This window comes from Xiphophorus hellerii, chromosome 21 (assembly GCF_003331165.1).
Source record: "Xiphophorus hellerii strain 12219 chromosome 21, Xiphophorus_hellerii-4.1, whole genome shotgun sequence".
Lineage (NCBI taxonomy): Eukaryota > Metazoa > Chordata > Actinopteri > Cyprinodontiformes > Poeciliidae > Xiphophorus > Xiphophorus hellerii.
In genome coordinates this window covers 17038657-17060615 of record NC_045692.1, presented here as the reverse complement: position 1 = coordinate 17060615, position 21959 = coordinate 17038657, and the positions used below count along the sequence as shown (strand labels likewise).

Here is a 21959-nt window from a genome sequence, read left to right as displayed (position 1 = left end):
GTTTCCAGACTGATGTCATCCCAATTAATTAAGTGTGTTTTGGCATTGGTATCATGTACAAATGGTGTTGTACATGAAAGTACAACACCAATGTACTTTTATATCTTTACTAGGTAAGCATTGTGATTTATTATATTTCTGACTCTCCTAACTTGGCTCTTAAAGTGACCTTCTCAAGTTCTGCTTTAAGTCCATTTTAATCAATATTCAAATATCCCAATACAAATTATTTGTAGACTATCTACTAAGCATTTATTCCAATACAAAAAAAGCACAATAAAATGATTTATAAATTTAAGAAGATTTATGTTATTCACTGACAACTAAGGCAAATTCATTGGGATATTTTTCTGTACAAAACAGTTCAAACAATCGATCAAAAGTGATTCAATTCTCTTAACATGCGACATGTAAAAAAAAATACAGGATGATATAGATATATAGAAGACCCTAAAAACATATTAAAGCTAAATGTAGTGATGTAAAAATCCTTGTTAACACTGCAAATCTGAAGCCAAAAATGTCCTTTTCTTGTTACAAATTTATTAGCGGAGGTAAACATGTGCTCTTTTTCCACCTGCCTCTCACTGTACAGTTACTGTAAATAAAGACTGTTGTAATTATAATGTGTGGTGGCCCCCTATTGTCTACTTGCAGGAAGTGGAAGCCCGGACAGCCTGACAATTGGGGCCACAGCCATGAGTCGGGGGAAGACTGTGCAGGTCTGATCCACGAAGGTCTATGGAACGATTTCTTCTGTGAAGATCTCATTAGCTATATCTGTGAGAAAGAACTGGAGACCTGTAAGTCTGCTTCAGTGTCTGGATTTGTATCAGACACTGATAGATGACTATTACTGCTTAACTTGCATTTAAGCAGTAATTTTAAAGGTTCTTGTTTTTGTCTTTACAGCAAAATCATAGCAGTTAAAGGAGCACAGTGAGCAGCTCAGCTTCATCCTTGCAGCACTGATTGACTGAAGGGGCTTGTGGACAGTCTGGACAGAGAGCGGAAAGAGACGATTTTGAAAGGAGTCCATGGGCTGCAGTTTTCTTGGAAAACTGTGTCTTCCAAGGAGACTCGAGTGCATCATTACCAGCAAGTGCAATACAGCAGGACATCCAAATGGAGGAGAAACTGTTAAAAAATAATCAGCAACTGATTTTTCTATATAAAACATGTTATATATCTGTACTTGTACAACTAAACACCTGAATGTTTGTTTCATTAGTCAAGTCTTATAGGGAAGTATAAGGGTTATAAAAGTCAAAAGGATTGTAATTTTGTATAATTCAGAGATTACAATGTGCAAGATGATAAGTAAAAAAGCACATAGCAGACATACTGTCTTCAATGAATAGTGTATCTAACCTCATGAATGTGTATGTACTATTTTCATTTAAATACAAATATAATGAAAGTACATGTATAAGGAAAATGCCACAATCAAATTAATCGGTACCTAATTCAGTCGGGCACCGATTTCTTCTTTAAGGTCTCATGTGCCGATTGTGAATCTAAGGACCGCAGCACATATGAGAGAAAAAAGCTGTCGGTTGTTTGCTGGAGCTAATAGTTCTGAATGTTATAAGAAGTAATTATAAGATTCTTTTTATTTGGGCATAAAATCATTTGTACCAAATCTTTATCTGGTTGTTATTGAACTCAAAAAAGAGCATCATAGCAAAGTTGCATCCCAATATATTAGAATGTGATATGCAAGTTTCACTTATTGGTTTTAAAGATGAAAATCATGCAGATTCATTGCAGAAGTGGTTTATTTTAAGCAATTCTTTATAATAATTTTAATAACTTAAAAAAACATTACATGAATGCATTTGTCCCCGTTCTACAGTTTTGAACTTAGTACTTGAGCCCAGCTGCTATTGCACGAAATACTACATCAATCCAGCGTGGCATGGAGATTATCATCCTGTGGTTTTGATGAGGCGTAATGAAAGCACATGCAGCTTTGATGGCTGCGTTGCTGGCTCTGGAGAAAGAGTCTCGTCACTTTTCTCCTTGAGCCATGTAAGGCAATCCTGATATTTTTCCTGTTCTTCAAGAGTTACTTCGTTTCCTGGATGTCTGGATCTGGTGGTTTTTGAAGCATTAATTCCAGCCTTAGTCCACATCCCAGAAACTTTGAACTTTGCTTTAGAGTCCTCTGTAGGCTGTAGTTATCCTTGTTGCTTGCTCACCTCTTTCTACCACTTTTTCCTTCCACTTAGCTTTCCAGTAATATAATGGGATACAATACTTTCCTTGCCTCCTCACACTAGATCCAAAGGATTTCTACTATTTGCAGGACAGCTATCAAGACAGTAGTTTTCCGTGTGAATATATACCAGGACTTCATATAATATTTCAGTTACAATCCTTTTTCTTATCAGTAAACCAAATTATAAATTTAACAAAATTAATTGCCTGAAATATATCCCACTGACTGTAATGAATCTATATTGTAAAGTATTAAGTTCTGCATTTTATAACCGAAATAAATAAATAAATAAATATAATGGCATTTTAATTTACTGAGATGTACCTGTACATGTTGGATGATGCATTTAAAGACCAAAAAAGGTTTAAATTCTATTACTGAAAGGGAGAGAAATACCTCTTTTTAAATAGTTGATCTGCCAAACAAAAATTAGAGAATAAAGGATAAATTGGCTGATCCTAATCTCAAGCCAGTCAATTGGTACATCTCTAGGACTGTTATTGTCAATAAAACACAGATGTTGAGCCTTTCTACTTGTAGAAAATTTGCTTTTTTTCTGCACTCAGGTTTAAATTACAAAACAATGAAGGAAAACGTCACCAATAAATCCATTAAAACATAACGGTTGTTTGATGTCTACACAGCTTAACCGAAGTTCATCACAAACTCTCTTCGCTGTTGAAGGATTGAGTTTATTCATTTTGCACAAAAAGGTATTTTCACATTTCTTTTTAAATATCTTTCCATTAGATTTAACATTTGGTGTTTATTTTCTCCTCTTTAACCCAGATGATAAGCAAAAAGTGTTTATTCGCTTTGATTAACCACAGTTCATGCAGATCATTGACCGACATTTTCTTTCGGGTCATTTCACATCCAGCTTTCCTGCTTCAGGTCAACTCCAATCATGGTCACTCCTTCAGCTGCACAGAAGATTGAAAAGATCTTAACAATAGCACCTTTAATAGGATAGAGGCTAGCTACCTTTCTATGAGTATGGACACGTTAAAACACAAAACGAGACGCAGAACGATGACTCAGTGCGCTGACATAAATCTAAAAATGCTCTTTAACAAACTATTACCTCTGCAAAGACTCTTAGGAAGTGTCTTATGGATACAGTAAACATCAAAATATTAAAATAAAGCACTAGCTGAGCCAAGTAGACAGAGTTAAGTTGGAGCTGTGCTTGCTCTAAGTGAGACGGTGTGTGGTTTAAGATTTCACATTGCATCATTTACACATAAGGTAAAACAAATATACACAAAAGCAGCAGCACATTTGTCTAAATGTAGATTTATTGTTGAGGTATGATTTAACTTTTTGAACCATGATCTGTGCAGCCACATAGTTTTTAAAATCTGCCAATTAGTTGGGCTGAGGGACAATTCAGAGCACACAACGTACAATCTTCCTTCCACGTTTCTTCTCATGTTTCCTGTCATGACGCAGTGATGTGGCTCAGTTTCTCTTCGGTGCAATGAGATGGGGTAAAGCCAGTGGGTGAATGAAGGAATCCAGATCTCTCAGAGCTGAGACACAACTCCAGAACTGTAAACATCTTGCCAAATAACCATTCAAACAGGAATTTATCCAAGTTTTCGTCATCATCATCATCATCATCATCATTGCTGGTTGTCAGGCAGGTTGTCAGCTGCTTCTTGGGTCCCGTGCAGTTAAGAATGCCAACAGCCAAAAAGAAAAGGTGAGATGTGTTGGGGGTGAGTGGGTGGAGCGGAGGTCAGGTGAGGGTGATGTTTAGGCAGGCTGGCTCAACGGATAAGGTGGTGCACATTTAGTCATCCTTCTCCACTATGACTTCACCGTGGAGCACCCTCCTCCTCTGCCGCAGCATGTGCAAGTAGAGCTGAGGAAAGACTAAGAAGAAAAAACTCAGCACAGACATAAACTGATGAAAAATCACAACAATACAGTTGCCACGAGGACATCGAAACATTCTGATTCTGACTGTAAAGAAGGTGCAAGTTACGTAACCAACAGACAAACAGGTTTGTTGAGCAAAGGCAAGTACTATACTAAATATTATATGTTTGTTCATTTTTCTTCTGTCATATCACTCAGATATCAGCAAGAGTAGGGAGAACCCAAATTTGAAAAACCTGATGGAACAACTAACAAGTTAAAGAAAACTGGGGCTTCATAGTCCTTACTGCCACCTAAAACATTGCTGAGAGAGAACACAACGACTCACTTGGCTCTGATAACAAAGGACACTTTAAGACTGTTCTGGAATTAATTGCTGTCAAAACTGTTGTGAAAAAGTTGACATCAATGCAGAATGCAGAGTATGCAAATAAAATAATTGAGAATGAGGTTCTGGATTGTCAGGCATTTGATGGTGGCGCAGCAGGAGTTCAGGCTACAATCAAGGACCAAGCAAAATATAACTTTTACATCCACTGTCTCAAACTAACTTGAGTAGATGTGGTCAAACCTGTTCCACAGGCTAATTCTTTGCTGTGGTTGAAAAGCTCTATGTGTTCATTACTGAATCAGATGTCCAGTCTAAGTGGATAGCAATGCAAAAAGACATGTATGAAGGTGCACCAAGAGAGCTCCAGGAAGAAAGTGACACAGAATACGCATGTCAATCTATAGCACTGCAAAACATTTAAGACAGACAACCTGCCCTGAAGCAAGTGTTGCAAGAGAGAGTGCATGAACATAAAGGTTATAGCTGCATTGAGCCATTTGGGTCCCAAGGTCTACTAGTACAGATTCCTTGCTTTTATGAAGAGGGTAATTTCTCTGTAAACTATTTGCAGAAGCACAACTTCTGTCTGACACGCTACAGTCAACAATACTTAATTGTTCAAAAGTAGTAGATTTAGTTAACGCTTTGGTTGAGTCACTGAATGACTTCAGAAAGGAATTATTTTTTGATTATATATGGTAGTGGACATTTCAGACCAATGTGACTATGTAACACCAGCAGGCAAAAAATGGTGAAAAAAGCTAGGCTACAAATTTGGTGACAAATCTGTTTGGACAAGTGTTGGTCAGAGAGAGTTTAAACGAGATCAGGACTTTTTTCAAACAACCTTTTTCCACCCAGTCATTTGATCAAATGCTCAGTAGGCTGAACAAGTTATTTTCAGACAAGCTTTAAATCCCCAAACTGAATCATTCCTAACAAAACTACTTACATTTGATCGTCCGTATGATTTAAATCTTCATGACTTAAGGAACAAACTACTTCATTTAAGTGCCGTTGTAGGAAGAAAAGTGCAGAAAAGGTTGCGAAGACGCTCTACTCTAGCAGCTCTAACTCTGGTTCTTGAGCCATATAAGGAGGTGCTTTTCAGACATCGCAAGTTAACAGTTGCAATCACAGTGAGCACTGCAACTTGTGAACACAGCTTTACTACCGTATGTCAGTCGTAACTGAAGAGAGATTAAAAAATCTGGGACTACTTTGTATTGAGTGTATGTTTGTTTCCACAGATAGTCTAGGAATAACCCTGAGTCATCATTTCAACTTGAGCGTAACTGCTTCTTCCTGTCTGAGGGTGGTGCTGTTACTCCATTCAAGATATTGTGCTCTATGTTTTGAGCTGCTGATTATATTAATAAGGGTTTCTATACACTTGCCATATCTGGACTTAAACTTGTGAGTTACTAATCTTTTGTGGCTATTTTAAAATATGACTATGGATGACAGAGGGGCATGCTTTAAATATGAAACTTGTAAAAACCAGAGATTGAATGGAATAAAAATGGACAACAAAGGAAAACCAGAGCACAAGGAAGAAAGACAGAAAGGACAGAAAGGAGAAAAGGGAATCGAAAAGGACCGAATAAAAATTAAGAAAACAGGGAAATGCATAAGAGAGGAGGGTGAGGAAAAAATGAACAAAAGACTTTGAAGAAGGAAGAGAGAAACAAAAGGAGAAAAAATCTGAGGTGGAAAGAAAAGTATAAAGGATTGAGGGAAGGGAAAAGACATATGTAAGGAAGGATACAAGAATAAAAGGAAGCAGGGAGGGACACAATAGTTAGATAATGGGAACAGGAAACAAAGTTTGGAAATACAAAGATTTTTCCCTATTGTCTTCTTCCATCCTTATCCAGACCTGGAAAAAGCTGAAACAAAAATTCCAGACTTTTGCAGTATATGTTGAAAAACTTGTTTATGCTAATGTTGCAAGGAACATATGTAATTGTAACACTACTGCCAAATAAAATCTACCATTTTTCCTGTATCTCTACACAATGTCCCTACTACTTTCAGAGAGTCAAGAGTCCTTGCAACTGGCCAAATACATTATCGATATGCAGGGTTTGAGTGCATGACATTCAAAATATAGCAAACTACCAACAAAAATATTTGCAACTACCAAAAATGCAAAGACACTCTTTGCATCTTTGGATGAAGACAGCATTCTATGAAACTAGAACACTCTTTGCATCCAAAGAGTATTCTACAATTCTTGTGAAAGTTTTTACACTGATATTGTAATGACAAAGTGCAATTCAATACATTTAGAAACCCTTGATTGATGTCTGCTGTCAGTACTGGTTGTACAGTGGCTTCTAATACACAGTAGTTTCAGAAGCTTTACATGTCAACAGAACAATCTAAAACAACCTTTAGATCAATTTTGTTCAGTTTAGACTTAGTTTTGTGAGGATTTTTCTATTAGGTCACGTTTTGTAGAATTGACCAAGTTAAAGGTGCAGAGCATAAGAGAGAAATTTCTCCTTACGTGGGATGTAGGACAGCATGACGATGATGAGGAAGTAGTAGTAGTCGAACGACACATTATATTTGTTGGGGAGCCTCATGGAGTACATTCCAGACCTGCGCACGAATGGCAGAGCAGCGTAAATGGTGAGCAGCTCTCCGACGACTCCCAGTGGGTACAAGACGATGAAGAAGTTGTATCTGCAGAACAGAAAAACAGCAGGATGTCTTTCAATTCTTGTCTAAGTTATAGGAAAATCCAGTTGAAGACAGTAAGGTAAGCACACAGAAGACTTTAACACACTCACATGCAGCACCATCACTTCTTTCATAGGTTAATTTCTTTTTGATTAAAAGCCACTTGTCATAAAAAAAACAACTACAGGGCACTGATATTTTATGATACGTTTCATTATTTGTCACTACTTTTTTCTTTTGCATGGAAGGTCAAGCTTTGTTGAAAACACTAAGTTGTAATTATGGGAATTAATTAATTATTTAGGGGAACTGGAAAGAGAGAAATGTAGAAAAATTGCATTTATATATCTCCATGTTTTCACCATTAATTGCATGCATCCAATGCCTTTACCCAATTATATAATTAAAACCTTTCATTTATACCATCCAGGGACTCAAATATGAGGCTGAAATAGTGAAAGAGAATGGTTAATGTTTATCTGTGCTTGAACCTGCTGCGTATTAAGCCAGCCAGCGGATCATGAAATTGAAGAAAGCACTCTGTAGTTGGAGCTGAGGACCTAGATCCAAGTTATCTGCTCCAGTCAGTGATCTGGCAACTGGAGACTGTGTGTATGAAACTGGAACGACCTGTGTGTATACATGGCCTGGCGGAGTGCACTGCAAGAACTTGTTCTTTGGTACATACCAACAATGTGTGTGTAACAATGTGTTTTTCCCAGCCATGACACAATGTGGCATAGACCTCCATTGGACCCCTGAAGTTGTTCTAAGGTAACTGGCACAAAGATGTTCCCAGCAGATCCTTTTAGTTCTGGCATGAGGCCTTCACTGATCTGACTTGTTTGTTCAGGACATTTTACAGATGCTCAGTTAGATTGAGAACAGGGCAAATTTAGAGCCTAAATCTACACCCTAAACTTGTTTTGTCTCTCAAAGCTTTGCTGGAGCCTTTTTCTTTGTGAAAAGATGGGGTGTACTGTTAAAGAGGCTAGACCCAATAGGAAATATTGTATTCATGAAAGTGAGTACATGATCCGCAACAATGGCCACAAGGATGTCAGGTCCTAATCATCACACTGCCTCTACATGCTTGCTGTCCACTAATGCATTCTGCAGCCACGTATTTCCCAGGTAAAGACATAATCACACCTTGCAATCTACCTAATTCATCAGTTCATCAATTCTGTGTACAGTACTGACATTGGGTCACCCATCAGCAAGTCCTCTGTATACCGATGTCCCTTCTTTGGACCATTTTTGATAGTACTGACCAGGTAAACTCCACAGAAGCAGCAGTTTTGGTTTTGGCTCTAGCCAAGCCTCATACCCACTGGCTATCTGTTATATCCCACCTTCTAACAGGTACTGCAATGAGGACATAGCCAGTGTATTTCCCTACATCTGTCAGTGGTCATACAATTTTGCCTGATCACTTTAGAGTTACCCTGGGCACATTCCGCTCTAGCACCAAAGCTGAGTGGGTCAACAGCTTCATCCCATAATAAATTGAATTTCATTAACAGATAAAGGAGCTAATAATCAAGTAGTGCAGACAAACATTAGTTCATAACATTTGAACCGACAAGTTCAAGTTGTGGAGAACTATAGAAATGCAAATGCAAACACATACATTTTAACAGCATTTAACCAAACTTGGTCAATAAACAGATGTGTTTTGTGGAACAGCTGAAAAAATGACTTGTTTTCCTTAGTGTTTGTCCTGTATCTGTGAAGTTCCAGCAAATTCAAACAAACAGTGTGAATCACACCTTTTAGTCATTAGACATTATTGTATGCATTTAGACATCATGTCATATGAGACAACAGTAGAAGTTCTGCAACTAAAGTAAATATAACCAAGGTTTGATTGTTGGTGTGATGCTTATCAGCATGCCAGGTCAGCAATGATAAAATAGCAGGTAAGTTGATCTGTTTTAGAGTGTAATAAATATAATTTGTGCCTCACATGAGCTGACCAGCAGCTCAACAGGAAGCTGCAGGACAGAGATTTGGTTTGGCACTGTTTTATAGCAACTCAAGCCGCTGGATCAGACTGTGGCTGTAATTTGACCTCGGACAACAGTTCACAACAATAACCGCACCATGACTGGATGCACTTTGAGTATTTAACATAGTGACACTTGAATTTACACAAAGCACTTTTAAAACTGTTGTTGCAAATCAATAGTTTGGCACTGCTGAGCAGAAAATGAGGGACTTACTGTTATGAAATGTCCTTTAAACTTTCTTTATTTGCTTTTTTTCCCTCAGCCTGTCACAGTGACACTATTTATCCAAATCTTTTGAGCAACACTAATGAAAAGCACCAAATATGTATACCTTGCGACAAATAAAATGTATACCAGGGAGCCTCCAAAAAACCATCAGCTTGAAACTTGTATTACAGAAGATGATCAACTGAAAGCTGATTCATCTGTTGGGTGTAAAGATAACTTTTAGGCAAGGTATTCAAACCCCTTGAACTTGCACTCATTTGTGAACTAGAATCAAAACACTTGTAAACTCAACAGATCTGGTCTTTAGGGAAAGGTGGCAAGAAGAAAGCCATCTGAAGTTCTGATAAAAGTTGAAAGTTTGGATGACAAAGGGGATTTTGTCAGGGGAGACCATTATTGAATGCTATGGCCTACATGTAAAATGATGAATGTGGCAGAAAGTGAAACACTGCACTAAACTCAGTAGAACTGTGAAGGACGTTTTTTCCTTGGCATAGACAGGGGAACTGATTGGATTTGATGTCAAGAAGCTAAAGATGCAATTCTGGACGAAGGACAACAAACCTAAACAAACAGGCAGAGCTTGAAAAATATTCAAGTGCTTTAATTAGTCCAGTCAAAGACCAGAGCAAAATCTGAATGAAAATCTGTAAAAAGGTTGAGAACCTGATGTGCACAGATGCTCTCCATTCAGTCTAAGTGAAATTGAGCGATTTTCTCAAGAATATAAAAATAAATCAGTCTCTAGATGTGCAAGGTGATAGAAACATAGCAAAAACACTTGAGCTGCAACAGCAACCAGGGGTGCTTCTGAGAAGCTTTGACTCAGGGAGGCTGAGTACAAACGCATATTCAAGATTTTTAGCTCTAAAACCTTGTATAATCTTTGTTTCACTTCACAGTTGTGCTACTTTGTGTCAGCCCCAGTAAAATACAATGTAGTTGTACAGGGTATAACTAAGTGAAAAGGTTGTAAAGTTATACATATTTCTGTGAGACACTTTGTCTGCTGGCGATAAGGGTTTTCTTATTTTTTGAGAAAAGACCGCTCAATATTCTTCAACGGTGACAAAAGCAAAGAACTTTAAATGATCTCTAGAAAACCTAGAGAACTCTAAAGCCCCACAATGCACTTGGGTTCCTTGAAAGCAAAATATAGAGACATTACTGGTGGTTTAAAGTGTCTCTGCAAAACTCAGATGGTCAGAAACATGATGTTTTCTGTCCTGTCACTATGTTCATACATCCAGGCCAAAGTCCCTGCTTCACTGTACTGTAGTATACCATAGTACGATCCAGGACAGTGGAGATTAGTGGAGACAGCAGAAAGACTCAGGGGAGCGTCTCTGCGGATGTGAGAGAAACGGCGGCTGAACATTCCATGACCAAAACAGACGGTCTTAAAAACAGGAGCAGCTGAACATGAGCCCTTCTCCGGAGGCCTGGCTCTTCCACGCTTAAAGGAAGACGTGAAAAGCAGGGGAGAGGAGAGGTTTTCTCAGAGAGAGAGAATCAAGACCAGAGACCGAGCAAAAGGGACAAAAAATCCCCCCAGAAATAATAAAGCAGATGGTCCCTGCAGGTACAACTTCAAAGGGTGTCGCAAAGAGTAACGTCTCTCTGTGTACACACAGTGTCTTTCAGCACAAGGTAGTGCTTAACTGTGAACTGAAAGAAAAATTATGCATATTTGTATTCGGCCTTTTTAAAACGACGTTCTGTAGATCCAACCACCTTTTCCTGAAACTACAGCTGCAAGTCTTCAGGTACAGTTTGGCCATAAATTATACCCTTATTTAGGTTTAAAGCAATCTTTTAATTTTATCAGAAAGTTTCTGCTGACTGGAAGTAAAGTTAACGTTTTGGAGTTTTGACTGGAATCTGATGTGGAATCTGAGGGGGGAGCTAAAGATTTAGGGTCTTTCCATCACTCTAAAAGACCTCTGAGTCTTTATTATTCTCATTCTCAAGTCATGCTACGCTATGCTAATTTGTACTGGTTCACCATATAAAATCTCAATAAAATACATGAAAGTTCATGGATGTGACATAATAAAATGTGGAAAGGTTCAAGTCATATGAAAGTGTTTGGTAGACTGTTATTCCAGATGGTTGATGGTTCTGTCTGTTCTGTAAGACATGTGTGCTTGGACTGCTATCAGTGTCAAAACACTAATGTCTGTGTCTGATGTTCCCTCAGACGTCTCTGGTTTCAGGTGAGCCACTGTGAGGGCGGATCACCTCGTCACGAGTGATCACATACATCAGAAGGATAGCATGACTTTCCTCTACAACTGGAAGCATACCTACATTTTAGGTTGTACCTGCTGATAGTTAGGGATGCAAACCTCCAAACTTGGCAAATAGTCAATTTAAAACACATGCAGTTTATTTCTTCTGTACAATGTGAGCAGTTAGTTCCCAAGTGATGGATAACTGCTGTAAATTAAATGCAATAACAAACACATGCATTACTTCTTTGCAAGAGATAGTTAATGAGTGTTCACATGAATGTTCCATTACCAAACCAGACCAGCATGCTTGCAAAACGTATACAGCACTATAACATTAAATCATTACAGACGGTGTCTCCACCTGGCCCATTTGATGAAGTATGGCAGATGGTGGAGCAGGTTGAATGTGTAATAAGAATATCTGGTAATCTCTGTCACAGTCCACACGACCAGGAACAGGATTACACTTTCTTCGTTCTGGATCTTCAACAAAATTTACAGGTTATTGTCCATTATAGTAATAAGTGCTGTCCCCAGACATCTTATGCTGACTGCAAATACTTTGACACTTTATAGATAATTCTAAAGGCAATATATATCTAAAAAAGTTTAATTACAAATGATTTACCTCCAGAAAACAGATACACCAACAATTCAGAGTTTATCAAAATTGACTGATGATCAGCCGTTCAGAAATAATTAAAAAAAAAAAGTCAACGCATCATGCTTAAGCACTATGAGTCTAGGCTGCTAACAATGTAGAGCTATGACATATAAGGAAAGAAAAAAAAGAAGGAAGTAAACATCTGCCTTGTCTCTAATGAAAGAGACAAGGCAGGAAGGAAAAAAAAAGAAATAAAAGGATATGAGGTAGGAATAAAGGGACACCAGAAAGAATACAAGGAAAGAAGGAAAACAAAGAAAGATACAAAAGGAAGGAAGGAAGGAAAGAACGACAAACCAGTAGGGAAAGAATGATGGACACAAGAAAGAGTAAACTATATATAAGCTTTCAATTTATCCATAAGAGGCTAAATGTTTCTTTTTACTATTATACTACAACTTCAGCACTATTTTAATTTCTTCCTCAAAGAAAATTGTATAGCAATACGTCAATGGGAAAAGGTTATGAACTGGCCAAAGTGAACTGCAGAGGTTTCGAAAAGGTACTAAGTATTGCTTCTTTGCATTCGTGTCATTGCAATAAACAATTTTTTAAAGCATACCAACCAAAACAGCTTTTCTGCCACTGTGAAAGCATTCAGATATGACTGTATGCTAGATAAGATGAGACACTAACCCAAAGGTCTGAGAAGTCAATTGTATGCATCATTTGAATGAGATGAATATTTACCTGTCTGATGCTACTGGTGATGAACCAAACCATGTAAATCCTTGAACACACTTGAACCCCAGTTACAATCACAGAAGTCCTCACAATTCCTGCAGCAGAGGCAAAGGAAAGACATTCACAGCCTGGGAACATACCGAAGTGTATGAAATAGGATCAAATAAATAAATAAATGAAGTCAACCCTCACATACCAACGGCACAATGTCCCACCTGGATGACAAAGACGGTAGCAATTGGAATTAATATTGTCTTTCACTTATTAAATAAAACTTTTTTTATATTACAAACACTTACCTCAACTAATGCAAAGGTCTGGAAAAACTTGAGTGTCCTTGCTATACTTCTGTAGAGACCCTTATGTGTGCCTTTCTGAATGTAGAAGCGCATCATTGTGATTGCCAGAACCAGCCACCTGGAGAAAAAACAAGCCCAAAACCATAAATCCTGTCCAGACAAAGCCATGGTGCTCCCAAGAGACAACAACCTGTAACGGCAGATGGTATTTTTATACATTTGTAATAAAGAACGAGATCCCAACCAGTAGCTTCTGTAATGAGTTAGCATTGGAGTATATACAGTATATCACAATGTGTTACATAACAAAAACTCGATGTAAATCAGAGACTTTCTTTATAGATATGCTGTTCAGTAAATATTACAGTATCCAGATTTACTTAATCAAAACATTCCAAACATAAAGGCAAATTCAATAAAAATAAATAAACATTCCAATTTAATTGTAACTGTGATACAGTTGAGTCAAATTCTGCTTAAAATGTGAGTTAATAAAATGTTTTCTATTTACAGAAATCCTGCTGATTTTCGAACAGTGGAAAGGAGCAGCTGTCTTATCACATAAATACAAACCCAATCAAGGCATTTATTACAAAGACAAAGTCACAGTGGAATTAAATTTGTCTGCAAGATTCTCCACAGCCCTCAACACAATTTTCTCTTAACAAGCTTGTTGATGTAATGAAAGTTTTTGATCCACTGATTCTTCCTAGAAGTCACTCATCTGTTGTTTGAAAACGGCCACTGGTTTCATACTGTAAGACATACAATTTTATTCAAAGGACACATTGCACTGAACCTTAATAAGCTACAGTCTTATTACAAAAGTATTTACAACCCTCTAATTATTTTACAATTGTGTCACATCACAATCATAAACTTCAATATACTTAATTTGGATTGTATTAACCAGAACACAAAATCTGTCATCTGGTGCTTTTTTTATTTAAAAGCAGAGCCAGGCTCTGAAACAGTAAGAATTTGCTTACTATCACTGAGGTAATGCTAAATATTTATGCAAATTCGCTTTCACATATTCTATCAAACGACAACTTATACAGTCACAGGTAAGTGCATCGACTTTTCTTAGCTAAATATTTGTAATGGAGCCAATGACAAAATAAATCCACACTGGATGTAATATTACATGACATCCAGTGTCATGGATGTCATGACATTGGATGACATCAATTCACACATGCAAAGAAATCAAAGTGATTTAGTCACAAAAGAAGAGTATAGGCTGATGAATTCTTGGTAAGAAATACTTCTTGCACAAGGTTAAAATCTCAAGCATTTCTATATCTTATATGGTATGTTATTTCAAGTTATATTTCCATACAAATCCCACAAGGGAAAAACACAAAAGATTTAATAGCCTAATCTTAGTCTGTTTGTTAGTTATTAGGATTCAAACTACATTGATTATTTCTTGGTTTTCCAAAAACATACAGGGTTCATTCAGCCTGTTTCCATAGTCTTGCATAAGCCTGATGTTTTTCTTTGTTGCAAAACTCAAAATTAGATATAAAATTTTAAGGCAAGGCAATTTTATTTGTATAGCACATCTAAAGCAACAACGCAATTCAGAAAGTTTTACATGATTAGAAGAAAAATAAAGCAACAACCTAGCCAAAAAACATTACATTGCATTGGAAAATTAAGGGAAAATGATGGCAGGTTGGAAAATAGACTCCGCCTTGTAACAATCCAATTAATAATCAAACGCAATTCTAAAAAACAGTGGGATTTTAGCATTGAGTTAAAGGAATTCTGTTTTTCAGCATATTTGCAGTTTTCTGGAAGTTTAATCCAGATTGGTAGAACATAAAAACAGAATACTGTTTCTCCATGTTGCAAAGCAGACTTGAACCAGATGATCTGAGTGACAGCAAATGAGGAAAAGTGTTTGAAGCCGTTCAATTCAGACCTTGAAGAAGGTGCCTTTTGTGATTTTAGTGCGCAGGAGGAAGATGTGATCAAAGACTTTTTAGGCTATGGTATTTTATTCTTTTTTAGGCAGCTCTGCTTTGGCACTGGTCAGAAAAGGCATTTGCAGCGGTACATGTTGGAGTTACCAGCACGTATTTCATTAAAAATCTTTCCATTTAAATATCTCATGTTACAATGTGGACACCTGAGGCTTATAGACAAGTATGACCTATATGAACACTTTTATTTTCCTTTGCAAAAGATAGTGGGTGGGGCCTATAAATCAGGTGTGCTTAATATTTTTGGAAATTCTGGTATGTATTTAGCAGGAGCAAAGGCAAAAACTGTGCTTTGATATTGGGAAAACATACAATATGTGATATATTTATATGATGCAATGAACTCGCAATAAATAAACATAATTAAAAAGTGTTTATGATACTTTTTAAGTAGTGTTATGAATTGAAAAGGACACTACTCATATGTATGGTTATATATTTGCCCCAAATTAGGCAAATATATACTCAATATTGGAGTAGTATCCAGCTTCTGGGAAAAATTTAATCACATATTTCTATTTTAACAACAGGTTTTTAATTGAACGAAAAGCTTCTAACCAACTTTTTCTGTTTTGGTACTGAAATAATTTGTAGTTTCTTAGTAGAGCGTCACTAAGTACATCATCTGCAAATTTAAATGCCGTCCAGGTAGTTATGTGCTTGTGATATGCATGCTGTACAGTGAAAATACAATAACAATATCTGTGATGTATATTCTGCAAACCTACGCATTGTAGTGAAATTGCTGTAGAACTGTCACAAAAGACCCACATAGAACATATTGAAGTTTGTGGTTGTGCATACACTACATACAGTTTGTGAATGGAAGAAGGAAAAAAAACACTTTTCAGGACCATCTATGTGAGGGACTATTTTGTTCCATAACTAGTTAACCAATTGTAATTTGCTTTTATGCTTTGATATTATAAACCCACCATAGCCTACTTTAGCCTGACAGATATTGTGTTGTTTTTTAAAATCTGCTCATTGAGCACTTTCCCCGTCCCAGACTGGGTTCCAGTGTCACCAGCAGCTCAGTCCGGCTATACTTATCACTGCGACCGTGGGACTCAGTGGGCCTTGACGCTGACAGCATGCAGTCAGCCCTATTTGGACACAGCTCCAACACCAGCCTGTCACTTTAAACCCGCCACTGTTCATTCATTTTCTGTCCCCTCTTTCTGAAACCTCCCGTCTGGCTTTTCTTTAAACTCGTCATTTACTCTCAGAACCAGCCTCCATAAAATATTTTTCTACCAACTCCAGCAGCCAAGCAGCTGCTAAATCCTTCGAGCTGAACAGGCACTTTCAGGCTGACACACACAGGCTCAGTCCTATAAACAGCAACACACGCTTACAGTTTTTTAGGGAGCGGCAAACTTATCCGGCTTTCTTATTAATAGGCAGCAGGAAGAAGAGAGGGGGGTGGAATAAAGGGACATACCCGGCTGTCATGGCGATGTTGTAGAAAGTGAGCCATGCGGTTATGAGGGCGCTTTTCGTTCTCTTCTTGTTGTTGTTTTCCTTCTCCTCCACCGTGCCGTCCTCCTCGCTGGACGCCATGGCACCGGGGGCAGGGTGGGGAAGTCAGGAAGGGAGCTGACAGCTGGGGTGGGGAGCAGTGGGGTCGTCCATCCATCTAGCCACCCACAAAGACCCCCCTCTCTGTCACACTCTCTCTCTCTCTATGGGGCAAGTGCGTGGCCTGCTGGTGGGCCCCTGGACACGTAATTAAAATCATATTCTGATAACATTAGGGTCCATTTACATCTTTCTTTATACTTTATTAATTCCAAAGGAGAAATAAATGCTCCAACTCAGATGATCAAAGTCTCTTCAAACGTTGTAGATCCTGATGGCTGTGGGTAGGAATGATCTTCTGTAACAGTCTGTGTAACGGCAAACTAAAGAAGCTTCTGACTGAAAACACTATGTTCTTATGTAATAGTGTGATGAGGAGGATGCTTATGACACTGTACATACATGACATGACACCCAGTATTACATTTGCATAACATATTTGCAAATTTTAAGGTGAGTCAGGAAAATAAATAGTGGAGGTTTCACTTACTCAGTAATTTCCCCTTTAGCAAACCTCATAAGCCTAAATAAAGTTATTGGATTTACTGGAAGATAAAAAAAAACAAAAAACGACAAAAACTACATTCAAAGGTGGGAGTAGGTAAATACTGAATCATGAAGACGAGATCTACTAAGACTCCTGATAGCCTGAGGAAAAATAATAATTCTGAGTCACTAAGTCACGACCAAGACTGTAGGCTTACTGTTTGGAAGGCAGCTGTCTCCAAATCAAGATGTAATTTGTATGAATGTCTTGTTACAAAACCTCTGCAGAGCTGAATGACTACTGCTGAGGATGAGAACCATTTGATTTCGGTGAATTGAAGCAGGGATGCATCTAAAGGTTGCAGGATAAACAGGACTGGACTTGGGAAACCCTGTTGTTGTCAACTCTAAGATGTACATTCAGCAACACATTCTCGTTTCCCCTGAATGACAAGAAAACACTTTTATTAAAACACACCATGTCACATACAGTGACAGACTCTAATAATTTTTAGTTAGAAAAAACTTGCTGTTTATCAGATCATGTTAGGTGTTACTGGCTCAACATTAATATGATGTTGCCACTAGATGGCAGTGCATCAGTGAAGAGAACCAATTTGTTTTTGCCATTGTTGAATTGGGATTCTTGAATTAAAGATCTCAAATCCATTGATGTCTACTATAGATTATAAATATATGGAATCTTTACCTTTAGGTGCATTACAACTCCAACCTTCAAGGTGCATACATTGATTAATTTTGTTTTCTATATAAAAACAGACTAAATGCCAGTCGCATCACTCTGGTGATTCACAATACCTAGTGCAGTGTAAGCAGTTGGTTGAGCAGAGAGCTCAGGCTGTGGTGTGTGGAAAATGCTAGTGGAGGCAGACAATGCCGCAGTCCGAGGCCTGACCAGCCCTCAGAGGGGCAGGGGTCGCCTCACTACAGCAACAGCCCCCCACCGTCTCCCTCCTTTCCTTCTCTTTTTGCGATCTGCCACAGGATGGGATCAGGGAGCACACTGAAGTTTGCCCTCTGCGAGGTGCTGCAGTTTGCTGGCCTGTGTGTGCCACTCTTCATCGTGATGCAGAGATTTGCCATCATTGTGGCAAAGGTCAAAGCATCTGCGCAGCCACCCAGCGACACCAGCACAGCTTACTGGCTGATCGTGGCCTCCTCAATCGCCTATGTCACCTCCACCGCCCTGCTGGTGTGGGTACCCCTGAAGTACTTGGTGTTTATAAAAAAGAAGTTTCTTGTTGGGAGGAAGAAATGGTAAGTTTCCGATGTTCTTACTGTTTGTAGTCATCAACTTGGATCAGAGTGCAGCCCAGACTGGAACAAGACCGGTTGGTGTGAGACAAAACAGGCCTGTGACTGGTTTTAAGTTCATGTAAATACCATGAGTTAGCAACTTCTGTAACTGCCTCTGTCCTGCTCTCTTATCTTTTGTTGTCCTCACTTCAGGAGGCCTGTGGCCCTGGTATATGTAATCCTGTCCACGTTACCCTGCTTTGCCTTTCTCATTGCCAGCTCTGAGGTAAAAAACATGCAGAGAACTGTTTGATACATCTGTTTAGGTTTGGAGGACTTTGGAGCAAAGGTGACCATTAGCAAGAATCCCCTTGTTCTCAGGGGAATAATTTCTAACTTGATGGTTAAGAAACTACTGATAAGCAGCTTGGTTCCTCTTCCTGTCTATGCTGTCAAATCATCTATCTATGAGGCCCATTCTCACTTCCTTGTTGGCTGCAGTCCAGGCCTGATTTGCCGTTTTGTGAAGTTTTCTCAAAAGTTTGTACTGACCCTATGGCCCTTTCCTTATCCGGTGTCTTTTCCAAAAAAGCCGTAAATTCTGCTAAGATGGCCATCTTTGTCAGCTTTGTTCTGTGTTCCATCAATGTGAACTACTGACTCAAGCAAATACCATAGGTGCAAGAGATATAATGCAGCACATCAAGGTCATTCTTGCTGACTTAAAGTGGAAAGGTTTGGGTCATTTGTAACTCAATTATCAATCCTAACCCAAACTCATTATTGTCATCTCATTGTTTGTCCAGGTTCAGATAAACAACAACATGAAACACGATACATTTACGGAGATCCCTGTGTCTTTGGTCTTCTTCTCCTTAATCTGCATTGATGTTGTGGAGAGGATACGACACTGCAGATTGACCGGACAGGGTGAGAGCAAAACCAGCTCCTTTAATACCCAGTCATGTGCCCATTTAGAGGTAACTCCTATTGATATTAGATGATTTTTCAGAATAGAATACAGTGATAGATTGCTGACCTGTCCTCAGTGTATGTTACCTCTTACTCATTGACAGCTGGAGGTAGGCCCCAGCATCCCTTGTAATCCTATTAGGACAAAGTACAATGAAGGAAATTATTATTTGAACACCTGATAATTTTGTAAGATTCCTCACTTGAAATATGAACAAGCTTTAATTTTATGGAAGTTTCAAGATCCAGAACAAACACACTACTGACTATGAAAAGTTCAAATATGACTATCATGCACATTTATCTTCTTTCTTCAAGTACCTTTTAAATCTCCATAACAGACCTTTTACAGTTTGATTCCATTGGTTGGTGAGGATCTTTTTTATGAATAATATATAATTCAGTGAACTAAATGTTCAGCAGAATAGAGTGGTGGAGGTGACAAAGGCATTGAAGGAGTAGGGGAACCTGAATATGACTGTGTACCTTCAAATCTTGAATTAGAGTCTTCTTCATCCATCAAGAAAATTGAAGATGGGTAACTAGTGACCATCAGTTAAAACTCACTCAGGAAAATCTTTGCTAGAAGCCAAAAAGCTGTCGTTTCCAAGCAGTAACATTAGGATTCAGAGCAGTATTAAGGGTACAGAGGAGTAGAGTTCTGAAATGTGTACTTAGTTGTAACCAACAAGGAAAAAAAGTCTAGCTTCACAAAAGAGACTTCAGTGAAGTTTTAAGCCATGGATGATCAAATAGTTATTTCACTCAGTGATGTGAATAGAGTCTTCATGTTTTTGTGAGATGACTACATGCTTTTTTTTTTTTTTCATTTTTATGGCTTTGGGTTGAATTCTTTTTCAACACCTTTTTCTCATTTAGCCTTTTTTCGTTGCAGCTAATGAAATGGGAAGAGATGCTGAAATCCCCTCCACTGTCTTAACTCATGTGGAACCAATAACACCAATATCCCCCATCACTCCAGCTGTGTCAGGAGCTGCCGTTTCAGGACCAGCTGTGCCCGGCCCGGCTGTACCGCGGCCATCAATGCACAGGCAAGGTATGCCAAATCCTCTTCAGCCTGGAACAAGTCAGATAAGTGACAGGAACCACAATGGAGGAGGGATACATCCAGAGATCAATGGTGCCATACCTGGAATAAATGGGAACCCTGGCCGGCCATTTATCATCTCTTCTCCTGAACTGAGCTCACCATCAATGAGTGGACCAGCTTATCATTTGTCTCCATACACCTACACGGGCCCTCTGAGGTTTCTATGCGTCAGTGACGCTCGAGCAGATGTGTTTGTTGATAGCTTTATGTTCTGGATGGATACGGTGGAGATGGTGAGGGTGGCAGGACATCCATTGGTCTACTACTCCGGCTGGGTCTTTCCCATCTACATCTTCAGCTATGTGTCCTGCCTACGTGTGGTGGTCATGCCCAACACCCCACTCCTTTCCTCTCTAGGAGTCGCTCTGCAGGACTTACCTTTCTTCTTCGTGCGTGTTGGCCTCATAGCCCTCTTCGGGTTTGTCACGCCCGTACTCTATCTGATGAAGAATCTGTTGGTCTGTCTGGCATTTGTCTACTTTAACTTCATGACCAAGCTGAGGGTATTTAACACAGAGAGGATGTTCTTTTGAAACCATGAATGCAAGGACAGAATACTGTCAGGAAATGCAACCTGATGGCATTCAGAAAGGGGTTCCACCAGTTTATAATTCATATTTAGCAATGGTATTCAAGGCAGATCACAACTGGATGCAAATACACCATATATGTCATAGAGTTTTATGACATAACCACTACATAGCAGTGAAAAAACAATAAATTACTAAAATGACTAAATTGAATAATCTTTTAAATAAGAGGGTCTTTTAGGGAGGCAAAAGTTCAGTTTATCTGAATGAAATCTGGGACACTGGAGGCAATGTAGCAACCATCAGGCGCCACACTTCTTATCAGCCCTGGTACAGATTTGTATAAAGCTTTCCAGTACATTTGTATGTTATTTTAGTAGCATAATTTAGACTGAATTATTTTTAGAAAATTAAACTTTTTTGCTTTATTTTGCTAACTTGATCTGAGTGATTAGAAATTGGTTCACTACCTCTTCCCTTTAAAAATGACAATACAGGTCACTAATTTGATGAACACTATTTGAAATGGGAAAGGCAAGAAAAAGGGGCATTCAAGGAAAACAGATGGGATGTTGTTCTTTAGTAGTTTTAAAATAAAAAAAGTTACTTGTATAAGGAGGTCTGATTCTTCCCCTGATGAGATGCCACCCTGGGCAGTTGCCCATGTTGCTCATATCAGAAACTGCCACCAACTGAGCTGAAGAGAAGACATCATGATAGAGCAACCAGGTCTCCGGACGATGTAAAAACTGTGCAAGAAGAGAAGTAAATCAGTTACTCCAATGA

At 38.5% G+C, this 21959-nt stretch overlaps 3 protein-coding genes across 3 annotated transcripts in view; 2 read left to right on the top strand and 1 right to left on the bottom strand.

Annotated features, from left to right (window-relative positions):
- Nucleotides 1-2841, top strand: part of LOC116711715 (collectin-12) — a 35759-nt gene extending 32918 nt beyond the window's left edge. The window contains exons 9-10 of the mRNA XM_032551182.1: nucleotides 658-803; nucleotides 913-2841. Coding sequence (XP_032407073.1) covers nucleotides 658-803; nucleotides 913-923 — 157 coding nt within the window. The 3' untranslated portion in view covers nucleotides 924-2841. The remainder of the gene's footprint in view (nucleotides 1-657; nucleotides 804-912) is intronic.
- A 51-nt stretch (nucleotides 2842-2892) lies between these two features.
- Nucleotides 2893-16850, bottom strand: hacd1 (3-hydroxyacyl-CoA dehydratase 1). Its single transcript, XM_032551183.1, has 7 exons — nucleotides 16681-16850; nucleotides 13246-13363; nucleotides 13143-13161; nucleotides 12953-13041; nucleotides 11960-12081; nucleotides 6949-7127; nucleotides 2893-4099 (listed from the first exon to the last, which is right to left on the bottom strand). The coding sequence occupies exons 1-7, from the start codon at nucleotides 16797-16799 to the stop codon at nucleotides 4017-4019; spliced, it is 729 nt and encodes a 242-aa protein (XP_032407074.1). The 5' UTR covers nucleotides 16800-16850; the 3' UTR covers nucleotides 2893-4016.
- A 1250-nt stretch (nucleotides 16851-18100) lies between these two features.
- Nucleotides 18101-21823, top strand: LOC116711999 (transmembrane protein 236). The gene is made up of 4 exons (XM_032551657.1): nucleotides 18101-18581; nucleotides 18774-18846; nucleotides 19367-19490; nucleotides 20428-21823. The coding sequence occupies exons 1-4, from the start codon at nucleotides 18310-18312 to the stop codon at nucleotides 21174-21176; spliced, it is 1218 nt and encodes a 405-aa protein (XP_032407548.1). The 5' UTR covers nucleotides 18101-18309; the 3' UTR covers nucleotides 21177-21823.
- Nucleotides 21824-21959: the final 136 nt, after the last annotated feature.